At 39.0% G+C, this 25,055-nt stretch overlaps 1 protein-coding gene across 4 annotated transcripts in view; it reads right to left on the bottom strand.

Moving 5' to 3' along the window:
• Positions 1-9,118: 9,118 nt before the first annotated feature.
• Positions 9,119-25,055, bottom strand: part of ppm1kb (protein phosphatase, Mg2+/Mn2+ dependent 1Kb) — a 32,534-nt gene continuing 16,597 nt past the window's right edge. For all 4 annotated transcript variants that reach the window (XM_042345366.1, XM_042345363.1, XM_042345364.1 and 1 more), the window contains exons 4-7: positions 19,346-19,511; positions 18,999-19,143; positions 17,148-17,282; positions 9,119-13,324 (exon numbers count right to left, since the gene is read on the bottom strand). In XM_042345366.1, the coding sequence (XP_042201300.1) occupies positions 13,193-13,324; positions 17,148-17,282; positions 18,999-19,143; positions 19,346-19,511 (578 nt within the window). In that variant the 3' untranslated portion in view covers positions 9,119-13,192. The remainder of the gene's footprint in view (positions 13,325-17,147; positions 17,283-18,998; positions 19,144-19,345; positions 19,512-25,055) is intronic.

The following is a 25,055-nucleotide window of genomic DNA, read 5'->3' on the forward strand; positions in this document are numbered from 1 at the left end:
CCTCATGCATCTGTCATTGAACTGGGGAAAAAAGTCTGCAAGTTTTAAAGCAAGTTTTTAAAGCAAGATTTATTTGGTCACTGGTGGTAAATAATATGTTTACATCCATGTATGCTTAGTCTTCAATGGAAATATGTTTAGTAATGAAAGCATTTTTAAAACTCATCTTTGCCATTCTTGCTAACTAATTTAAAGTCATTAAAGCTTCACATTTGAGTGACTGGTCATTAATCAGTATGCTAGTAAGTGTAGTAACTTGAATCTTATGTGATAGGTAAGCAGAATACAGTAATTCAGTATCTCCTCCTACATGTTCATAGTAACAACTTTAATTAGGAGAAGATTATTGACCTATTGGATCACCTACGCAATTTTCCACAAGATTTCTTGAACATATCTATCTAATAATACACTGAATAATTTTAGTTGCTAGGAGCTAATCTCATTCCTTTTTGAAAGTTTCCGATGATATCCATATTGTTTGTTTTTTACTAACGCTTTTTCAATTTGGTCTCTGACTCCATTAATCTTCCTGACTGACTAATCAGGTCAATTAAGCAGAGCAGAATGGAGGTGCTCTGCTCCCCCACACCTCCACTGTGCTTCTAATCCTGCATCCAGTCAGTTGCTAATCCATAATTCCATATCTGGAATATTGCCCACATAACATCCTTGCTGAATCTAGTGCCAAACCCTTCGTTCGTGATTTTGACGATAGACGTTACAAATCCTCTCATGCAAAATTCTTCAGTCTGTATTCTCTCCTGCACATGTGCAGTTTCAGCAGGGACATTCAGAAGATATTTGGGCTATTAGCCTGAAACCTCATTACGTTTCTCATGGTCAACTAGTGAAGAAGTGGCATGATTTGAAAATATATAGAATGATATAAAACATACAACAGAGCAAAAGCTTAATCAACATTTATTGCCTACTATGCTAGCTTTAATCTTTATAGGTAGCTTACTCTATCACCTTGCTCGTTCCTCAAAATATTATTTTCCTCAAGTATTTATCCAATTCCCTTTTTAAATGCTATCATGGGTTCAGTTTTAACAGGTATTCATGGTAAAACATCTCATGAATGCCTAACAATCGACCTGTGTATACCAATTATTTCTGCTTCTGGTGGTAATCTGCAATTAATACGCCTTTGTTCCTCACTCACTGATCAATGGAAGTAGTCTCTCTTACCCTATTAAAACAATTTATAATTTTAAAACCTGCTTAATTTCCACCCCCAACACACACAGGCACTATTTTCTGCCCCAGCTAAAACAATCTACACAAAACAATAACCTTGATTGTGAGATAATCTTAGTCAATCATTTTTAAAAAAAATAAATCTGTTTTATAATTTTAAATAAAAGTGAAAAAACCCTGGCCCAGAAAATCCCTTATTTGAGTTGTATTCTGCCTCCTTAACAGTGTTTTTTGAACAAAATGTATTCTAATTAGCAGTCCAGTGACAAATCAGCCCAATTCTCATAGAATACACCTGAGCCTAAATTCCGTTTTCAAACTGGCTTCAAATATGCGTTCGCAATGCCTGTACAACTATAAGTGCTCCAAGACGATTCCCTGTGTAAAGGGAGTTATATAAATGCAAACTTTCATTTGCAAAATTTTTGCACACAGACTAAGTAAATATAACAAGAATGCCATATCGAAAAATATGTTAATTTGGTTACTTGATTAAATCAACACATAAATGATTGCATTGGTGACTATTAAAGTAACACTATCAAATTCTTTGGAAGCACATCCATAGAATTTAAAGGGGAAAATGTTAGCCCTGTAGATTAGCTCTGCATATTACCAAAAGTATTTGGTATGATCACAAGCTTGTTGGCAATAAATGGAGAACACTTCTGCACAGTAAAGGTCTGGAAGCGATTCAGAAGTGCAGCTGCCCAAAGGCATTGTTTGGTATCATGCCTATGACCTTGAGCATACAGCTTGGGTGTGACTGGAAGAGGTCTCAAGATTCCAGGATGTTGGGTTTCTTCCTTGATCGAGCTGACAAGAGGTGGTTTTGAATCAGAGTGGTGATGTCCTAACATATAGTCAGTGTATTAACATGTAGTCAATGTGGTATGTATGTATATGCAGCCAGAGTATATAAATGTATAGCCACAGTGAATTGATGTACAGCCAATATGTTGTGTAGCCAGAGAGTATTATTCTTCGTCAGTCAGTGGAAGACTCATGTCTGAGTCAGGTGGTTGCGAGCTACATACTGTGATGGAAGGACAACAGGGTGGGTATTCTGGAGCCGTGAGATCAGATGGACCAAAGGGCTTTTTTCATACAAAACAATCTTATGATCTAGGTGACCTTGTGAAGCCTCAATATACCTTTGGAGAAAACAAACCTTATCTTGTAAGAAAAAAGAACTTCAATTTTTATGCCTTAACATGGCAAGCTGAATTAATGGGCTTCACAATTTGACTTGAGTTTGCTCCAGCAGGTCACACAAACAGCCATGAAATTAAGGTTGGTCAGAACACCAAGAAAAACGACCTTCGTTTTTTCAAAGTATCATGGTAATTTTGATGCCCACCAGAAGATAAACAAGCTGGAACTCAGTTTAACAATTCATCTAAAAGGCAGCACCTTCGACAATGCAGGACTGCACTGGAGTGTTTGCCCCAGAGGCGAGATTGCTACCAACGGACTCAAACCAACATGTTTGGAGGTTCTTTATTCTTTGAAGATGCCTCCTTCACACACCATTAGTGTTGAGCCAGCCCTGGATGACATTCAAAATATGTGGTGGCCAACATTCTGTCTTTATTTGATAATCTTATGCAGACCCACGTGTAAAAGATCTGCACCTATTTCAGAGCACCAGGTTTTGTTGGCCAATATCACCCATCCTCTAGCTTCACAGGCCCTTCACTACCATCCCAGTCAGCATACTTCATTTATTCTGGTCCTAACGTAATAATATTCTTGCACTAAATATAATATCAAAGTATCATTGCTATTATTTGTAGTGACTGTAAACACATCAACTGCTATGTGCAGCAATGCTCCACAAAGCCATAAAACAAATAAACAACTGTGTATTGAAGATTGTCCTATCGAAAGGATGGGATCTCTGCCAATGCAGAATTTCCCAGGAGTCAGCCTAGACTATAAACTCAAGGCCAAATTTGGGACATGAACCCAGCACTTTCTGATCCAGAGGGACACATGTTATCATTTTAGCCAGGCTAACACTAAGAAGCTCTGCTCTATGTCAGTTTGCCCAGAAGAACCCAAGGTCCAATTTGATAGCACTTGCTTCCAACATCTCTTGAGATGTTAGCTCACAAAACTGAATGATTTGCCCACAAAATATGCAGTTAAATTCACTTTACACTATATTCTGTGAAGTGCGTTAAGTCATCTCAACGACTTGATAAGGTGCTATATCAAAAAAAAAGCATGGTAAGGATTAACTATTAAATAAGCACCAGCAGTTTTTTGATTAATACTAATATTATTGATAAAAATATGGAACAGGAGAAAATAACGTAGCCCAAAGGCAGAATGCTGCAGAACATATTGTTTACAATGGATTTGTAAAATAATGCAGTTCACAAGGAGTTGAATGTATTATCTCAGTAGAAGAATGTGCTTCAGGGCTCAAAAAAATCTACTATCTGAGGCATTTTACAGCACAGGAGTCGGGAGAAACGTGGCGGCATAAAGCTTCACAATAACCATGTGGAGTCCCGTAGTTCAGTGGTTAGAGCACTCGCTTTCCAAGCGAGAGACTTGGATTCGATTCCCGGCAGGGTGAAACCTTGGGCAAGTTTCCTTACTCCACATGGCTGATAATAATACCTCAAGAAAAGAAAACAATAATAAATTGGTTACTTCAATTCACAAAATATGCAGTCAATTCACTTTACAGTATATACTGTGAAGCGCTTTGAGACATCCAGAAGACGTGAAAAGCACTATATCAAATGCGAGGATTATTATTATTTTGCCCACAAAATACGCAGTCAATTCACTTTACAGTATATTCTGTGAAGCGCTTTGAAATGCCTCGACGTGATAAGGTGCTTTATCAAATGCAATAATAATAATAATGTGACACTGTCAAAAATGTCATGAAGGTGGCAGTCATCCACCATGTCTTTCACATTCTTCGGAATGTGATCCAGACTTGGCTCGAGGGCAGTTAGTGGTTTGTGGAGAGCTCAGAGTGAAAGTGAATGGAGCTTTGAACAGCTTATCTATCAGGTCAGGGGAAGTTTGTCTAGCGCAGATTAGTTCAGGAAGGCAAATTGTGATTTCCTTATTTTTCGGCTCATGGTTGTAACCAACAGTTAAAGAAATGATTCATGTTTGCAGAAGAATTGGGAGAATGTACATCATTTTCTACGTACCCTATGCAAGCAGGGTTTGCAACTAAATGTTGCGAAATGAATTGAGAAAGACCACAGTGTACAGTGAAGGCCTGAACTAGGTGAGACATGAAGGCCGAGTCTTGAATTGGAACACGTTGTATACAGCTGTCTCTTGCACGTTGTCCATGCTCAGTACCACACTTTGGCAACAAGCCCAGAAATGAAGAAACTATAACTGGTAAGCTTCAACCCTGACATGACTGCGTTTCAAATTCATGTCTGCACATTCCTATTTTACTACGCATTTGGGAAAGCATATCCCAGGTGGTTCACACTTAATCTGTAGAAACTTACAGACAGACAACTTGGCAGTTCATCCATTTCTGGCCAGAAGCCAATTGAGGTACCCATCCAAACTTAATTCATAGAACTGCTCTATTAAAGTAAACATTATACAGTATGATAGATGTGTGTGTGCAGTTACTACAGTGGGACAGTAGTGCCTTGTTCTCACGTGCAGTGAACAGATATTTTGGTTACAACCTACAACAACAATTTTAAATGTATGCAGCACCTTTTATGTTGGGAGGATTTCTTAAAGCGCTTCACAATTCACTACACAGACTGCTCTACATCACTGAAAGATAAGCCTTAAATAGTTCCTTCTCCCAGAAATTTCCAGAATCAAAATAATCTCCCTAGCCTGTCCCAAATTGTAATGAGCTGAAAGATGTAGTCCAGGCTGACATTCCTGTGGAGTATTGGGGGAGACTTCCATTTTTGGAGGTGTCATCCCTCAGAAGATGCATTAACCAGGTCCCATTTTTAAACCAAGGTCCCATAACTATTATTATCGTTACAATGCTAAAACGTCCATTACATGTGGGCTGCGGCGGGAGTAAATTTGCTACCACATTCATCTACATCAAAAAATACACATAGTTTCTAATTAATCTCATTCAAAAGAGGGAGTTCAGATTTTTCATTCACTGAAAAAGCTCAATATAGATATAGGTTCTTGGTGTTGTATGAAGTTCTCCTCATGAATCCCATTCTGAGGTTGTGACTCCCTGTTGATTATGTTACCGAAGAGACATTTTCTACATCACATCAGTTCACTCAGGCAATTGCACAGTTTTCTTAGGAATAAACATCGGAGATATTTAAATCACTTGAATGTTCAGAACCACTATTTATCTTGTCTTACTGCTTCAGAGGGCAGCCTTTGCCTTGGGCACATTGTGATTTGAATGAACATTTTGTTACCTCTGGATTGACATCACCTACCCAAGATGTGCTTTTACCCAGCACAGCACAGTAAAGAGATGCACTGTGTTTGTCGGCCAAAATAATTTGAGCGATATATAGTAATAAATCTAGCCACCCTCAACTCATAGGAACATAGGAATATATGAACAGGAGGAAGCCAATCAGCCCTTCGAGCCTGCTCCGCTATTTAATTAGATCATGGCTGATCTGTATCTCAGCTAATTCTTTCAATTTGAATTTCCTGCTTTCTCCCCATATCCCTTGATACCTTGACCTACCAAAATCTATTAACCTCACTCTTGAAGGTGTGGGTGGATCCAGCATTCACAGCCTTTTGGGGGAGAGAATATCAGATTTCTACTACCTTTTGAGTGAAAAAATGCTTCCTGATTTCACTCTTAAATGACCTGGTTCTAATTTTAAGACTATGCCACCTTGTTTCAGAAAAAATAAATGTCATCTTTGTGCCATTTGATCTGCAGTTTCCTGTAAGAAACTGATTGTTTACATTGACCTTCACTGAGTGGAAGAGGTAGACAGAAACAATACAGTACAAATTTATATTTATGTAGCATCTTTCACATCAGGAGGATGTCCCAAAGGGCATGAAAGCGCATGCTCAAAGATGTAGGAGACGGACCTTAATGAAGAGGGAGGGAGGGAGGGAGAGAAAAGGCCAGGGAATGCAATCTTGACTGGCTGATGAAAAGTATCACCTCCAGTTTCCTGAATGTAGACTACCCTGTGTTATTTTAGAGGATTTTACATACTTACAATATAAAAACAAACATTCGTTTATCACTTCGTCAGCCACTGAGAGATGCTCAGACACGTACAGATTTCAAAACTATTCTTTCATTCATACAAATCTCAGCAGAAGTGTCACTTTTATCAATTTGCCTCACTTTGTATTCACGAATGAAGCAGCACAATAGACACATGCCTATTCTGTGAGTTGCAAAAATCATGTGTTTCAGCCTGACTCAGTTAGTAGCACTCTTGCCTTTGAGTCTGAAGGTTACGGGTTCAAGCCCCACATGGGTGGACCCTCCGAGGTACCATCTGCCTGTCAAAGTAACGATCCCATGACACTATTCGAAAAGAGAAAGGAGTTTCTCTCTATGTCCTGTACAACACTCCTTCAGGTTGGTCAACTATTCCTTTATGGCTGTTTGAGAGAGTGTTCTGATGCTGCCCCAGCTTCCCTACAAAAACACTCGCAAAACTCGACAGAAATTATTTTTTTTTAAAGATATTTTGATATAAGTTACTTTAAAACTGTAATTTTTTTCTTTCAATGTTGCTTGCAATCATGACACCAATGATTGCCCTTTGAGAAACAAAACCCCTGGAAGCAGGACTTCTAACTTTTAAATCTATTATTAGGTGGGTATGTTGCAGTGAGGGGAAAAAGACTAGGAAGAGGGGAATCTATGGAGGCTTTTCCTGCAGAGTTCTAAAGAAAATAAAACCATAAGCACTCTCCCAAGCCATATGAAGAAAACATAAACTTTTCCTTAGGATAGCTGCAACTGAAAAGCTACATACATCACTTTCTCAGAAATCAGTTGGGCGTTGCATTGCAGGAGATTGCTAGGGCAAGACCTCCTTTTGTGTGAGCTTCCCCCGCTTGCTGTCCACTGCCAGCACATTACACTCCAGTGAATTGAGTGTTCACAAGCTCTCTCTGGAACGTGAGTTGTCAAATCAAAATGCAGAATTGGGGAACGGGCGTTCAGGAGCCAGTTCTGATGAAAAGCAAGTTGAACGTGGCAGCTGCTTTGGCAATCCATGCGCCGAGAGGAGACAAGACCATTTCGAACAGCTCAATACTGCTTTCTTTTTTTACACCACATCAAAGCTAAAGGACTGTGTAACACATGGGAATGACTAACACCCTACATTGAGTTCTGACAGTTTAATAGTCCATCAATCCCTTCTCACTCCTCAGGACATTGTACTAATAATACTGCATTTATTTACCTCGTGCTGTTTGGTCTGATACAAATGCTTGCGGCTGCAAATGCCATTTTTCTGGCACCCTCATGTAGTTTTCGTATTGTTGGTCTGGCCTCAGTTCCTTCCCCAGAGATTGGGGCAGCCTAACAGCTGGAACTGAGAAAAAAATTGCGCCGTTATTTTCAAACTCAACAAATTTCTGGTATGTGATTGCGTGCCTTCAGCTTCTCTCCCACCCTTTGGAAATCCATCCCACATTCCCTTCGTCTCACTTGTTACCTTGACTCCTTTAAGGCACGTCTCAAAACCCTTCTCTTTGACCGCACAATCAGCCACCCTCCTACCTTCCCTACCCTCCACCCTCTCTTATCCCAAACCCCCAGCTTGGGTCCCAATCCCTGACTGTCCAGCACCTTGGGATGTCCTCCCCGACTTGAAAGGCGCTCTACAAATGTAATTTTGTATTGTATCTGCATTGGGTGGGGGTAAAAGAGAATTCTGTTTATAGTTTTTCAAAATGTGTAGCCAGGAATTTGTATGTGGTCTTTACCCACTTGCCCATGTTTGGAATCTGTACAATGCCGGGGGTTTTGAGAAGAGGATCCTTCACTATAGAATGTTCTAGTTTCTAGACCAGAGATCAGGGCTGTCTGTTGTTGAATGGTTATCAAAACTGGGGTTTTACACTCTCCCTGTGCTCGGCAAATTTCAGAGCTGGTACAATTCTGGCCTTCTCGAGCTGCGTAAACAGCCAATTGATTCAGTGCAGCCCAGGGATACAGGAAAATGATCAGGGAATTACAGGCTGCAAGCCACTGAGCGCATATAAAATAACTGATCACTCTCAATCTATGACTGTTTGTGGGACACTGCTGGGCACAATTGGCTGCTGGGCACAATTTTGCCCCCAAAATACAGTCAAATCCACTTTGCAATATATTCTGTGAAATCTCAACATGATAAGGCGCTATATAAATTGGAAAGATTATTATTATTACCTGGTCTACCATTGTCAGTCAGCCTTTCAGACCATCTGGTCCCACACTCTGGAACTCCTTGTTGGGAGTCCCTATGATTCACCCCTTCCTCATCACTTTCAAGGCTCGCCTCAAGACCTTCTTCTTTGACTGTACTTCAAGTCATTCTTCCTGTAGTGGAGTCCTGTAGCTCAATTGCTGGGCGCAATTGCCTGCTACGATTTGCCCACAAAATATACAGTAAATTCAGTTTACAGTATATTCTGTGAAGCGCTTTGAGACGTCTCGAAGATGTGATAAGGCGCTATTTCAAATCCAAGGATTATTTTTCCCCTTCACCTCCACCCCCAGATCAGATGCAAGCTCTCGACTGACCATTACCTTGAGACGTCATCCCGGCTTGAAAAGCGCTCTATAAATGTAAATTCGTTATTGTCGTCAATAATCCGAGCCTTTTGATACAAGTGAGTCAGTCGTCTGTCTATCAGCTAGCTCTTCTCTGGTTTCTTTGGTTGAGGAATTGGGAGGGGGATGTAAGAAAGCTTTTCCCAAAAAAAGACAATAAGATTCAATGTAAATGTTTTTATTGTTTGTTTACATAGTTTATAGCTTTCACCACAGCTACTGTACATCAGCAGTGAATGCTGTAACTATTCATGCCTTAACTAAAACATCTAGAAACCAAAGTATTAAAATAAATATTTTTTGGCAAATGTCCTACTACGAGCATCTCGTGCAAGCATCACTTCCCACATACAGAAAATCCAAGTAGAACATTGAAAGAGGAAGTCTAGCATTTTGGTCAGGTTGCAAGGCATTAGTGGCTCAGACTTCTGATGTAATGTTACATCCTGGTTACATACTAGCAGCAATAAACTGGAATTGATTTGGTGAGTTCTTTCAAACGACTGTGTAGCACAAGCAAACAAACAGCAAAAAAACAAATATTGAGTGCTTGCATTTGAACCCCAAGTAGGTTCATTGGAAACCAAGTTCACAGTAGTGTAATTCCAGAATTAGAATATTGTAGAACCCCCTCAGATGATTATCCGGTATGTAACACACTCAAAACACCTGCTTTCACACTTCACTCATTTCAATTTTGAAACTTTTAAACTCTACATTTCCTGCTCTGCAACAGCACAATTTGACCTAATGACTTGCGCAACAATACCCAAAATCTAATTTACTCTTTCATGCCAATAAGAAAGGTTTAGAATTATTTATTTATTAATTCACAGTGAAATGTCACTTTCAGCACAAATGTGCAGAAGATGACCAGAGCATTGAGAAAGGATTGATTCACTGCTTTCTAACAATGCTGAAGAATCATATGCCATTATTGTTCAGAACACATTGTCCTTCCAAAGTTAATCACTTCTTAAAAACTCACCAGTTTTATTAATTTACATCTGCACAGCACTGGAGTCACATATGTATGAACAAAATACCAGTACCACCTGCAGCTGTACTTTAGCTTACAACAACAGATAACACACAATTTATAGCCTGGTTTCAAACAGGCATAAGTTACAAAACAATATGTGTTAGATTAAGTTTTTATTTTTAATGCAGTCTCTGGTTTTGACCAGACACTGTACTTTTAGCAGTTGCATGTTACTCAGATTAAGGTACATTTGATATAGTATGTACACATATTGTCTTGCCAAAAATATCTGTGTGATCAATCCCGTGACTGTACAGTACAACTGAAAAAATTCCTTTTTGACCTAAAACACTGATGTCCTTTCTAACCTAACATACAGCTCCTCAATACATAAAAAAATTAAGTTTAATTCAAACATACTCATAACAGTCCTTTAGAGGAATATGTGCAAGCAACCTTCTATCACTGCCTTCAATAATACATTAGTAAGGTTTGTAGGTTATAAAATGTCACATTAAAAGTTTAAAACCGTTATATATTTTTGCACAACCTGTACAAACAAAACCAGTTGAATTCATAATGCAGCACGCATTTGTCACAAGGGTAACAGATCTATATATAGCATCAATCATAATAAATGTACAATACGGAATACAGTATTTACAATGTAATATACACAGTATAATAAAAGCACTAGTGGAAGGATCTGCATGCAAGACATTGGAATGAATCAGCTACATTTTCAACAATGCAAAGTCACAAAATGCTTTTTCGGACATGATCAACTGCTTCAATTGTGATAGAATACTTAACAAAATTTATGATTTGAGCAATATTAACTTGTTTGTGAAAGTCACAACAGTTTACTTGACATTTATTATTAAATATTACATGTAACCTCTTGCCACTCCTAGGGAACAAAAGTTTAGCAGCACTGTTCAAACCACTAGTATTACCAAAGGAGCATCATACTGCCCACACAAAATCACAGCTAAATTAGTGCTCGTTTAACAGTAAATGTACACAAATGTAATGAATAATTAAGAGCGATTAATAGATTTCCACTGATTAATTCACTTTTTTCCCCAATGAAAGACAACTAGCATAAAATGATATTTTGGCTGAATTAAATTGTTAAAATCTAAATCTGCACTTGTGCACCTGTATCCTGAAACCTGCCTGGCTGCAGCACTGGTTCCAGTCAAGCTGTGAAAGCTGATTCTAGCAATGCAGATATCCGAACACTAGCTTCACTGTAATGCTGGTGGGTTTGGGAACGCACAGGTATTGCAAGACCAGCATTGAACCAGGTTTGGTTCGAAATGATTGTGTTAAGTGAATGTTCCAAAAGGATTCCTGATTTTATCATTTTGGGTTAAATTCTCTCCTCCCAAATTTCATAATAATCCTTGCAATTGATATAGTGCCTTATCATGTTGTTGAGAGATCTCAAGCGCTTTATAATTCTGTAAGTGGATTGATTGTATATTTTGTGAGCAAAACACACAACGAAAGCAGCAGTGTCCCAAAAACAGTTGTAGATTAAGTGAACAAATTATTGGTAGTAATTTATTTTTGATGGGATTATTACCCCCTGAAAGCAATCTGCCAATTAACTAACAACTGGGTTCCTACTTACTGCTAGGTAAACAGAGACATTTGGAGTAAGGGAACTTGCTTAACGTTTCACCCTGGCCGGGGATCAAAGCCAGGACTTCCTGCTTCAGAGGCGATTGCTCTAACCAATACTCTACAGGATCCCCAATTTTTTCCCTCTTATGACTAAAAAAAACCCCCTGGGGTTAAAACAATTTTCATGTTTCCTTGAAAGATCTTCATTTTCTGTAAGGTGGGCCACAGTGGAGTGAAATCAGATGACATGGCAAGGACTAGTAGTCAAAGTTATAAACAAAATGGTAATAGCAAAAGAATGCAAAACAAATAATAATAATAATAAACAAAGAGGCAAGGTTAAACAATACAAATCATATGTTAAGCTTCAGTTACAATACTGTTTGCAGTTTTGTGCTCTCCACACAAGTGTTGAAAAATATGAGGTTTGATAAGATAAATCCACTTGTCTGTGAGGAAGTAACAAGAATATAAATTGAAGATCACCACCAAAATAGGAAGAAGTTAAGATTATTTTTCGGGAGATTGACAGAATTTGGAATGTCCTACCAACAGATGGTTCAACGAGAATCTGTCATAGCTTTTTTCATTTAAAGAGAATTAGACAGATTTGACGGGAGTTGACTGTCCAATACATTTGGGGTAAAAGATACAGAGACAGCACTCTTAATTACATTATATATTAGGAACTTGGGAAGAAATTCCACACCCTCTAAATTCTGATCTTTGCTAAAAGGATATTCACGTCATGTCAGTGCCGTTATACTACTAAGTGCAGTGATTTGTCCCAGTCATTTTCAAAGGAATTTCACATCCTAGATTTCAGCTGAAATGGCACAAATGTGATCCGTAATGAAGATTACCGTAATATAAATTGAAATTCATATTACGACATATGAATTGAGATGTCTAGAAGCCATGAAAAGCGCCATATCAAATGCAAGGATTATTGTTATTTAAATAATGTAGGTGCAACAAGCAGAAACTAACCTCAGCGACACTTCCTGCAAATAACATGCAATGGGTAACAAAGGATGGCAGTGGTGGACTGATGACCTGAAAGACCTGAAAGCCATTTTCAGGCGTGTCTCTCAAAGCAAATCCACGCTCATTTGGGTCATATACATAACAGAAGCACTGCCAGAACTAAAAAAAATAGAATTGATCATAGTATCTTTGCATTGTTGTACCAAGCTAACAATTCTAACACTATACAATCATTGTTACTTGAAGCTCAAATCATATTTGATGCAACATTAAGAGTTTTTACAATGTTAAGAGATTTTGTCTATCTAGGTAAAGCGCTTCACAGAATATACTGCAATTACATAGCAACATCAATTAGCTTCTATGGTAGTGAGCAGTATGGTGAATCTAAAATTCCTTTTGCCTCTTCCATGTATTGGTAGTTATTAAATCCTTTCTTAAAAGGACATAGCAACAAAAATGCTGGCTAGCTGCCTTTTTAATTCACATTACAACTTCTAACAGAACAAATGTTCACCATATGAAAATATTGTTTACTGTAAATATATCTTTTACCAGCCTATTTTGCTTTCCAGTTTTGTGTTCTATTGACCAGTGATTAGCATATAGACTATTGCCCATTTATATTCACAACATTATGCCCATCTTCCACTTGAGACAAAGCTTCGGCTGAATGAGAAACAGATGTCAGAATTCTTGTGTTTCCCCCATGCACCAAATGGAACCACAATAAGAGTGGTGTTGTCCTCTGTACCGTACTGCAAGGCCTGCAAAAACAAAGGGTATCGTTACACCGCTAAAGTGAAACATTCCCACTGGTAAAATACACTTAAAAACGCCCCATCAACATGGTAACAGTTTCAGGCAGAAAGAGTTCATTGGTCTATCTAACCTACTCCTCTAATTTTCCAAAATACTCCTTCAGAAAATGTATTTCTTAGAATTTTATTGCTGAATTCTTTTAACTTCCAGGAATTTGTCTAGTTCCTTTTTAAAAACCTTTAGTTCCTTTTCCACTTCCAATGTTTGGTACTTAACCCCTTTACTAAAATATCCTACATTCTGCACTTCCTATTCTCTTTTGTCGTCTTTGTTTTGAAGCTATTAACTTTATTGTCAGAGGTGCCGTCCTTCAGATGAAACATTAATGCAAGGTTCCCCCATCTGCCTGTTTAGGTGAACATGAAAGAACCCAGTGCACTGTTCAAAAAAAGAGATTGGAGTTTTTCCTGGTGAGGTCAGCAATTCCTCAAATAAAATTTATTTCACTTGTGGCTGTTTCTGTGACTTTGCTGTGTGCAAATTGGCTGCTGGGTTTGTCTACAAACAGAGAGACTATCATTTAAAGAAACTTGGTGAAGCATTTTGAGACATTTGAATCCAAAGTCGAGGGAATACCCTCAGCTGTCTCTGCCACTGCATCTGCTACCCCTTCTCCATCTCCTCCTCCTACCCCGGCCCCTACACATCGTTCCCTCCACAACTTTGAACCTGTCTCCCCCTCCTCTCTCATCACCACCATAAACCGTAGGAAACCCACCATTTGCTCTCTCGACCCCATCCCCACCCCTCACCTCCCAGCTCCACCTCCTTGCCCCTCTACTCACTGACATCGTAAACCTCTCCCTGTCCTTTGATACTATTCCCACCCCTTTAAAAACCACTGTCATCACTCCTATCCTTAAAAAATCCTCCCTGGATCCTTCTTTACTCCCTAACTATGGCCCCACCTCCAACCTCCCTTTCCTCTCCAAAGTCCTGGAACGAGTTATTGCTTCTCAGCTTCGCTCTATTTTCTCCTGCCATTCCCTTCTCAAACCCCTCCAATTGGGTTTCAGTGTCAGTGACAAATGACATTCTGTCCACCTGCGACCAGGGCTCCCACTGCCTCCTCATCCTACTTGACCTCTCTGCTGCTTTCGACACCGTCGACCACTCTATCCTCATCCACTGCCTCTCCTCTCACGTCAACCGCCACGGTGCTGTCCTGGATTGGTTCAGTTCGTCGTACCCCTCACACCCCCTGCACTTCATCTCCTCAAACGGCTTCTCCTCTAGCCCCCGGACCGACTCATGTGGCTCTGTCCTTGTCCCCTCCTCTTGAATATCTATATGCTCCCTCTTGGTGACATCATCCGCAGACATGGGGTCAACTTTCATATGTATGCGGATGACACCCAACTCTACCTCTCTGCCTCCACCCTCGACTCCAGGACCACTGCTGTCCTGACAGAATGTCTGTCAGACATCAAATCCTGGATGAGAGCGAACTTTCTTCAGTTGAACGCCAACAAGATCGAGGCCCTCCTGATTGGCTCCCATCAGCGCCTCCTCACCTCAGGCACTGACAGCATCACCATCCACGGTTGCACACTCCACCTTACTAAGCCAGTCCGGAAACTTGGCATCTTGTTTGACTCTCAACTATCCTTTCTATCCCACATCTGTGCCATGAACCGCTCTGCCTTCCCCCACCTCCGCAACGTCGCCCGGCTCTGACACTGTCTCACACCACAGGCCAACGAAACCCTTACACACGCCTTCATTACATCGAGGCTTGACTATGCAAACTCACTGCTTGTCGGCCTCCCCAACTCCTCCCTCCACAGGCTGCAGATCATTCAGAACTCTGCAGCCGGGTCCTCTCCCGCACCGGGCTCCGTGACCCTATCACCCCCATCCTCACCCGACTCCACTGGCTTCCTATCACACAGAGGATACAGTTCAAGATCCTGGTCCTCACCTTCAAAGCCCTCCACGGTCTTGCTATCCCTTACCTCTCTGACCTCCTAATCCCCTACCACCCTGTTCGCTCCCTCCGCTCAGCGGGCTCTGACCAGCTTCACGTCCCCCGCTTTGCTTGCCCCACTATCGGATGGCGCGCCTTCTGCCACTCTGCACCCACCCTCAGGAACCCCATCCCGCAGTCCCTCCATCTCGCCCCCTCCCTCGCCAACTTCAAGACCCACCTCAAGACCCTGTTTTTCAACCATCCTTTCCCACCTGCCCTCCACCCTCCCCCACCCCGACCCCCAGCTCGGGTCCGTAACTCTGTTTGTCCAGCGCCTTGGGACGTCCTCCCAACATGAAAGGCGCAATACAAATGTAATTTTGTTGTTGTTGTACAGCCGCACTATGAAATGCATGGGTTTACTTTTTATGATTATTTAACTGATATGTTTAGATTGTTAATACATTATCAATGCGCACTTTAGAAATTAAAGCTTTACATCTGCCTTCATTAGACATCTTACATATAAAAAGGCCGAATCAAAGTAGCAAACCTCTCCCAGATTTTTTAGTTATTACAGACTGCTGCAGAACTTCATTGGCTAGTTGTACAAACAGTTGGGCAGCATTGACTCTGCATTCTCTGGAAGCAAGGCAATGAGCAGTTCCGAACAGAGAAATGTTGCAGGTATTGTACAAATAGCAACAAAAATAACTCCTCTCCCAAAGCAACAATTTGAACAATGGTCGATGCTAGATATTATTGCTTCCTCCTTCTGTTGGAACAGGGTACCCTGAATTTTTAGGAAGTTATGTTAATTCAAAAATGTTACCAATTAACTTATGTAAATCAGTTTAAAATGGAGAAGACAGAGGGAAAGGAGAACAGGATGTGACTATTCGTACAAAACAAACACTGCAGTTTGGGCACCTCAATATCAGGTGGTCATCAGGTGGTTTGGGAGAATGCCGGCCAAATTCACACAGATAATGCCAAGGCTCGATATTACAGGCTTGAGTTGGATATTGATTAGGTAGAGAATGTTGAGAGGGTCTAACTGAAGTGTTCAAAATTAAGAAAGGGTTATTACAGTAAACTCCTAATAACTTATCACTCAAATGGAAAAGGCTTCAATGACAGGTTATCGAGAGTAGTTAGTTGGCATATGTAAAAATACGTAAGTGAATGCAGGCGGGATATTTAGATGACTTAAGTGGTAGTGACAAATAAAGCCAGGTTTGAGTTATCAGAAGTTTACTTTATTTCTTTTGGTGGGTAAATTAACGCCCAAAAATTATCAGAAGCATAAAAGTATAGGTTGGACAATTTTTTATTTATAAAGGATGTAGCTGTGTTACCACAAATGGCTCTTGAAGCCAAATCAATTACAGTATTTAAAAAAAATTAGATAAACTCTTGGAAGTATAAAGACAATAACCCTTGTATTTGGTACAGCGCACTTCACATTGGGAGGACATCTCAAAGAACTTGACAGGACTGTCATTTTATAATGTAAGCAAGAAGGAACGAATCTATCAAATTTTAGAACGTATGGCAAAGGGCTGCTGGGTATGAAGTTTATTTCCCGCCTACTGCATATTGAGTTCAGTGAGAACGTGTTCAGGGTGGGGAAGAGATGGTGAGAAAATGGAATTCATATAAATTGTAAAAACATGTATCATTTGATGACTATGATGATATTGGCTAATATACAAGCTCATGTGCATACCTTTAATGGGCGTTTTGAAGTGATGTTAGCAACGCTTGTGCTTAGTACACAGGAAATTATGTCAATGGGTGGGTGGCGGGGTGCCCTGAAGCAAGCAATCCGACAATTAAATAACTAAATCTTGTTTCACCTGTTCAGTAATAAGCTGAGCAGCCTCTATTGGATCATGACACTGACTGATGTGGTCGCAAATCTCTTGACTGTTCATAATAAAGTTAATCCCATCCGTCGTCAAAACCAGGAAAGCATCATCTCCATGCTGTACCTACAAAAGGTAGAAATCAAGGGTCACCGGGCATGCAAAGTTTATATAAAAAAAGTATTACAGAAAAGAAAACATACACAAAATCAAACAATTTTTATTTTTAAAAATAAAGCTTTGGGCCACTTTCAATAATAATAATGATAATCCTTAGATTTGATATAGCACTTTAACACACTGTCGAGACGTCTCAAAGCACTTCACAGTACACTGTAAAGTCGGTCTGGCTGTTTTAAGTTACTAAATTGACCTTAAAACAGTGAGTAATCCTGCATTTCTAGATTGCTTGCTTCAGAAATAAGACTAAAGAGGGGCAGGTTATCCTAGAACAACCTCATTTGAATATGTCAACAAGATGGAAGCCAGACTCTTTGGCTCCCTTCAATGTCTTCTGTCCTGCGGGTCTGAACTCACTCAACCTCCCCAGGCTCTGTCTCAGACCCTTCCTGTGCGCAGCTTGGGCATCAGGTTCAATCCCCAGCTTTCATCTCTACCACACATCCGTTCTCTGACCAGAATTGCTTTTTTCCACCCCTGTCACATTGCCCACCTCCGCCCGTACTTCCCAAAATCCTGTGGAGCATGCTCCCTCGGGAGATGATTGAAGCAGGAAGTGTTGATCCTTTCAAACACAGATTAGATAGTTTTCTTTTAGGAAATAACATTATGGGATATAGTACATAGGTAGTTTGGGACATATGTGCATGCGACCACCAGGAAGGTGGAAGGCGAACTAGATGGACAGTGGTCTTTATTCGTCTAGCATTTCTTATGTTCTTATGTACAATTGACGCAGCTGAAACCCTCGTCCACACCTTCGTCACTTCCCAGCTGGACTATTTGAATGCCCTCCTCGCTGGTCACCCTAGCTCCACCATACACAAAATCCAAAGAAGTCAGAACTCCACTGCATGGATACCCACCCGCACAAAGCTCCGTACCCCCATCATACCAGTCCTTGCCAGGCTTCACTGGCTCCCAATTACAGAACAGATCAATTCTAAGATTCTCTCAATCGTTTTCAAATCACTTCATGCCCTCGCACCTCCCTATCTATCCGAGCTGCTTACCCCCCACTCCACCACCTGCTGCCTCCGCTCGGCTGGCTCCAGCCTCCTGATTGCCCCTTGTGCCCTCCGTTCCACCATTGGTAGATGTGCCTTCAGCCAATACCCCTCGACACTCTGGAAATCTCTCTCCCTCAATCACTTTGTCTTATCCCCTCCCTCCCCACCTTCAAATCCCATCTAAACACCTTTCTTTTTGAATGTGCTTATGGTCACCTCTCCCCTACCTCTCCCCCCAGCTCATTGTCAAGACTCCGCCACTGTGAAATGCTCCAGGATTCTACCCCACGTGAAAGGCGCTATATAAATGCAAGTTGCTATTGATGTGTACATCGCCCTGAATACATGTTAATACACTGACTATAGATTTATACATGCTAACAAGGGCGCTATGTAAATGCATGTTGTTGTTGAATATGCTTGGATGAAATCACTAATTACAGCATTTAAAAACAAATTTAATTGAAATATTTGTATGAGGTTCAAAAATTCAATATTATGTTTTAAACATCCAGTTAAAAAAGAGGCAATAGCTCTTTGTTGTTGCTGTTTTCAGATGATTTGCAATTTGTCTTCAATTATCATTTTTGCAGATAAGGTATAGAGTACTCAGTTATGCAAGGTGATACTGGTGTACAGTATGCAGGCCTACCTTAATCCGTTTAGTCTCTGGCTCAGCAATGACTCCCACAGACTTTAAGGCCAGATCGCCTATACTGCGGGTCATAGCCAATCTCCCATTTACATGTGGTTGACCTAGACTGTTCCAGGCAACAAAACCGCCACATTTCTTAATTCTATAAAACAAAATAAAGGTTGGTCATTACATGGAAATTGTAATCAAAGATAATTATAGTTGTGTCTAAGAAATACAAAATGTATATAAATACAAATTAATCTGTGGTTGTATATCAGATTTCAACTTATAGAAAATTACTAGCTTTAGATATTTATCATAACTCCCATAGGACTATTTGTGCTACTTTTTCATAATATTACCTCTCCCTTTCATCTTTTCTTTCTGGAGTGTGGTCTTCAGTCAATCGCTCAGGCTTTCCTTTTCGACAAAGAATAGCCCGGCTGTCACCTACACTTGCCACAACAAGTTCAATGCCATCACGTAACAGAGCCACAGTGGCAGTCGTTCCCGATGTCAGGATGGAAACTATAATCATTAGAACAGAACTGAAATCACACTCTGAGAAAATGCAGCATATTAACAAGCTTTAAAGGCATTACTAGTATTTTAGGTAAATTACAAGCGAATCTATTGAAAATAAATAATGAGCAATATTATATATCTGATACAGCATGCAGGTATTAAACAACTTTGTAAGATAGTGGGGGTATACTTCATTAACAGGGTTTAATGCTTAGCTAGCGTTACAAAAGGCAACAAGCCCAAGTGCTTAGAAAAAAATGAGCTGGTTGAGAAAAACAATATTTGTGGCAAGTGTCTCTAGTTAGAATCAGGCCCTGTTGCAATAATTATATAGAAGTAACTACTAATAGGTTATTCACAAAGTTAAAAATTTTAAGAAGGAACAAAATAATTGTTCAACTAAAAACTACATATACTATAAAGCAGGTATTTTTAAATTAGGCATTTCAGGAAACAATGGGAATCATTCCTTTCAGATAGGTTTAAAAATATTTTGTGAACTATATCACAGCATTTTAAATAGAGAATGAAATTACACCCCCCAACACAAAGCCTACATTAAAGGAGATAGTCCCAAGTTGTTAACCATTCTGAGTCTCTCACAAGGAAGCTGCTCCACTTAAGTGTGAGAGCATTTGAACTATAAGAAGTCGTGCACATCCACATTCTTCCCATTTTTAAATTTAAATCAAGAGATACCTACTGTAAACTCAATACTTACTGAGCATTGCTAGATGCTTGGCTGATACTATTTTTTTGGTGGGGGAGCGGCTTGAATGGTGTCCACCCAATGCAACAGCCAGAAAGTATACCTTTCCACCAAATAACATAGAATTATTTTCTGCAGTGAAATTCAGCAGAGCAGCTTCCCGAAGGGAGCGCAGACCTGATATGGCACATCTCTACAAGCTAGAAAAAAGCCCTGAACTAGGATAAGCTCCTACAAGGTGGCAATTTTAAAAAAAAATGATTTTGAACAATGTTTATATTGAGCTTGAGTGGTGAAAAAAGCGAGATATTGAACCCCATTCTATATATGCTGCACCTTTCCCACACTCATGAAGAACACATTACAGACAGAATGCAGAAAGAATATACAGTATGTTTATGGTTTGCTGTCTAACAGCTGTAAACTTTCTGCCATACCAGCAAAAAAGTGTTGAATATTTAGAATGAATTTCCTCTAAAAAAAATCAGTCTTCTGAAGATTTGGTGTAACAAATATAACTGTTGTTTAGAAATAAAAATACCTGCTTAACAGTATTCACTGTTTATTTTTTTAAAATGCTAAAAGTGGTCATTTTACTTGTTTTTAAAATGCGTAATCTTTGGAGATTATGACCAAATGCTACAATATTTTCTAGCCACTAGGACTGACAAATGATTTCAATGTCAAACTAGTCACACAGATAAAAACATAAATACTAAGATACTTTACGCTTGGTTTTAAAAACATATGTGGCATTTAACAACATTTTGCCTAATATGTTAACATCACTACATTACTAATGTCTTCAACAGGACTGAACACTCACTGAAGCCGATTTTATTGAATGTCACCTCTACTAATGGGACAAAGAGGTTGTAGGGGGCCCTCCAGTAGTCCAGGCTAGGAACCGCTGGACTCCTTCAACTGGGAGAAAAGGGGAGCAGTTCTCCTTCCACTGAAGCCCAACAAAGTGTCCAGGGCCTCCAGTTCTAGAGCTGCTGGTGCTGCGCAACAGACCAGGTACAGACTCTGCTACAGATAACATGTACACAGAGGCAAATAGGAAATTTACGCAGGGACGTCCATACAGTACCTGCAACACTGGAAATATTATAACTGGAGCTGCATGTAAAATGGCTGCTAGATTTATATGCACAAAATTCACCCACCCAAAATATTGTATTCACTTATACAACTAAACTGTATGTCTTACAAAATTAACATTTGTCAAAATAATCTATATCTTTTCATGGGTCAAATTTTGATTCCTCCCCATCATAACAAAAAGAGACCATATAGAAGGTAGTCCGCAGCTCTTAAATATTAACCAGTGTTACAGGGCAACATTAATTATGGTAGAACCAAAAGCAATATTAGAAAATGCCAAACATCTTCATACTATTTGATGATTTTCCAATCTGTACTAGCTGAATATTTGAATTATTGTTTTATTCGGAGAATATTTACCACCATTATTTTGTAGTCTAATATACAAAATGAACAAAAAAAACAGTATAAACCAAAAGATACTATACCAAAGCTTGATTGTAGTGCAGATTTATCCACTAGCTTTTACAGATACAGGCTATTCCAAAACCTTGGGAATATTAAACCAAATATCTTATCAATAAATATCAATTCCATTAGCTATGAGGTCACTCCCCAAGGAAGGAAAGCTTAGGAAATGTTTTACAGGCTAAATGAGAAACCTAAATCAGTGTGTTTCAGCATTATGTATATTTACTGAAATGTCTCCAAACAAACATTAAAGGGACTCTGGACTCTAGTTAATTTGGAATGATAAAGTACAACTATTTGCTCCGATATTAATCATAACTGATTTTTTTTGAAAGACCACAATAAAATATTTGATTAAATTGACAGCTTTAAAATTAATTTTAGAGAAAAAGTGTAGATTGTACATTGTTACACATTTCATTCATTTTCGGTCATTAAATCAAATTGTGAATATTACATGGCAAGTGAATCATAGTTCAAGGGTTGAGTAACTGCTGTGAAAGTATATAAATCAATATAAACTAGCAAAAATATTTAATGTGTACTAGTGATCACTCCCCATCCCCAAAGTGTCCAACAATCATATGCAAAAAAAACTAACAACATTTTTTCATTTCCCAAATAGCTAGTTTAGCTCTCAAAAAAAAATTAGAAAAGCTTCAGTAACTGTCGAAATTTGCTTCTGTATTTTATTGTCATTGGACACTTAATCAGAGTTACTCTCAGTCAATAGTTCTAAGCTTCATTACCACTGAAATTAAATGTTGGCAAAATTCTTCAGAGTATTTATACGTAAATGATAAGCAAGATCCTTTGGACAACACCAAAGGGTATAAAAGTGTGGGTGATAAGATAATGCAAACTTCAGGAAAGTTGAGAGGAGATTTTATGTGCACGGGAGCAAATCAATGCTTTCTCTAATTGTCAACAAGTGGAACACGAATCAGCTAAGGCATTTTCACAAAGAAGTTCTGGGCAACACTCAATTTGTTATCTGGTGTGGAAATAGGTTTCCTCATTTAGATGAGGACATGCTAATGGCCAAGACAATCACATTGACCTTCATGCTAAATTTGGACTGGATTCACATTAGTGTGACAAAGTGATGGAAGAGAACATGGACTGATGTCTTGTAAATGTCAGGGACAAAACAGTTTACACAAAGATTTTGGAGTGGGAACAATGCAGATTCAACTAGGTCTAAAGGAGGACGGATGGGGGGAGTCTTGCATAGGACAACAGCAATAGTAAATTTTTATTTGTAGACAGAAATAAAAAAATTAAAAGCTTTCTGAACAGACCAACAAGGTAACACTTGCCTGACATATGGTGCAAGTTAAAAACTCAGTTGTCGTTTAGTAAAATATTCAACTTTTTAAAAAAAGTTTAAAAAAATCAAGGGAATCAATATGAAAAGAAATTGCAAGTATGTTAAATGTTTTATTTTCACTATCAATCTGGCGTATTTCACAAAAGAAATAAGGTGAAAGTGTTACTTTAAGCTGTAAAGTCTGAAGTCACCCAGTCTGGAATAGCCTGTTACAAGTTTGCAATGATAAATCTACCGTACAAAGCATTAGTTCACACAAAAATATTACATACTGGGTTAAAAACATGGGGCAAAATTTGCAGTATTCCTGAAGTTCCAGCCCAAGTAATAACCAAATAAAAAACTACTTCACTCTCTGAGGCCGAAAACCCAAACGCCTCAAGACTGAAAATTCAATATGGTGTCACATCAATTTGAAAATCAGAGCTGGGAAGGGGAAAGAAACCACCACCCAAGTGGCTTTTCGGTGTTTTTAGCAGGTTTAGTGTGAAACCAGAAATGCTCTAACAAACTAAACACCATTAATTGTGGGAATAATTAAGACAGTGTTATTTTAAAGAATACCACAAATTTTACCCCAATATGTAATAAGAATATTGATGATGGACAAGATCGTTTAAGACCCCTCACAAGCCTTTATGCGCCATTCAATTATTTTAAAGCATTTTAGGCTCTACAATCATCATCATTCAGCATGAAGCTTTTTTGTATCAGTACAATAAGTGTTCCCCTCACACCAGTTTATGACTGTTAAAGACGAATCGTGCTGCGAGCTTGAACGTTCTGTTTATAGCAGATCTGTGCCTTTAAACTACGTAACTGATCAAAAAGTTACAAATCACTACATGCATATACCAGCTAACATTTGTTTTACATGTACATGTATGAATTATATTTCAGTTATTTTAGATAAAACTTTAAATTACATAATGAATGTCGTAATTTCTGGTCATAATAACCCCCTGGAATAGTATTCAAATGGATATTGTTTTAAACGATTCACTGGATAATCATAACATACTGGACTAGGTGGTGAATGTGGGAGTGGTGCTACAATTCGATGCTAGTGCAAATTTACTATGAGGAAAACAACTCTAAAAGAATGCAAACATTTTAAAAAGGTAACATCTGACTTTGAATAGTTAAAATTATCTGTTAAAGTGGTCTATTCTACTGCAGGCCTTCAATTGCCTTTTACAGGCATTTTTAAATTATCTCCTATTAGTTGAGATAACCTGAGACCAGTACAATTTAATCATTAATTACAATGACTGTAGCACTCATGTGATTGACAAAATTGCTAAAATACAAGTATTGGGTACCTTGGTCTAAAATTGTAAAGGACTCCGCTAATAATTAAAGAACATAGAATTTAAAACATTAAAAAAAATCAAAAATGTGATAAGACAAAGCTGGAAAGATATTAAGATAAGTGTATGATATAGGATTACTGTACATCAGCATTTATTAAACACTGCCAATGGATGGAATCTCCACTAAATTCTTGTTTTCAAATATATCTTCTACCACTCACATACTAATAGACCTTTGGTACTAAGTATCTATTATGCATTTGTAAGCTTTTACAGTGAGAGTCAGTAACCTATTAAGTAAGGTTAATGTCTAATGACCACATAGGGATTGTTCATCAAAAATCATTGGAAGTCATTCAGGAGTAGAAATCCTGTTTTTTCACCTCCCATAGAAGTCACATTCAGTACAGCGTCAGCATTCCTACATCAGTTGAGATTAGTTAGTTAGTGCAAACAAGGATCAAACAAACATTGAGACATTATATTTTCTTCCTCTTGCCCTAGTTGGGCCTCATTACACAACATACAAGAGGGTGGAAAATCTGAGCTGCTCCCTGGCCTCTTTCAGTATCACTGGGAGCGCTAAAAAAAATCAGGAAAACTACAGAGGGCAGGAAAAGAGAGATCAAAGGCACATAATTACTCCATGATGTTGCTGGATTCTCATACTCGTGGCC

Source organism: Callorhinchus milii, unplaced genomic scaffold (genome assembly GCF_018977255.1).
Source record: "Callorhinchus milii isolate IMCB2004 unplaced genomic scaffold, IMCB_Cmil_1.0 Scaffold43, whole genome shotgun sequence".
In the NCBI taxonomy this organism is placed as follows: Eukaryota; Metazoa; Chordata; class Chondrichthyes; order Chimaeriformes; family Callorhinchidae; genus Callorhinchus; species Callorhinchus milii.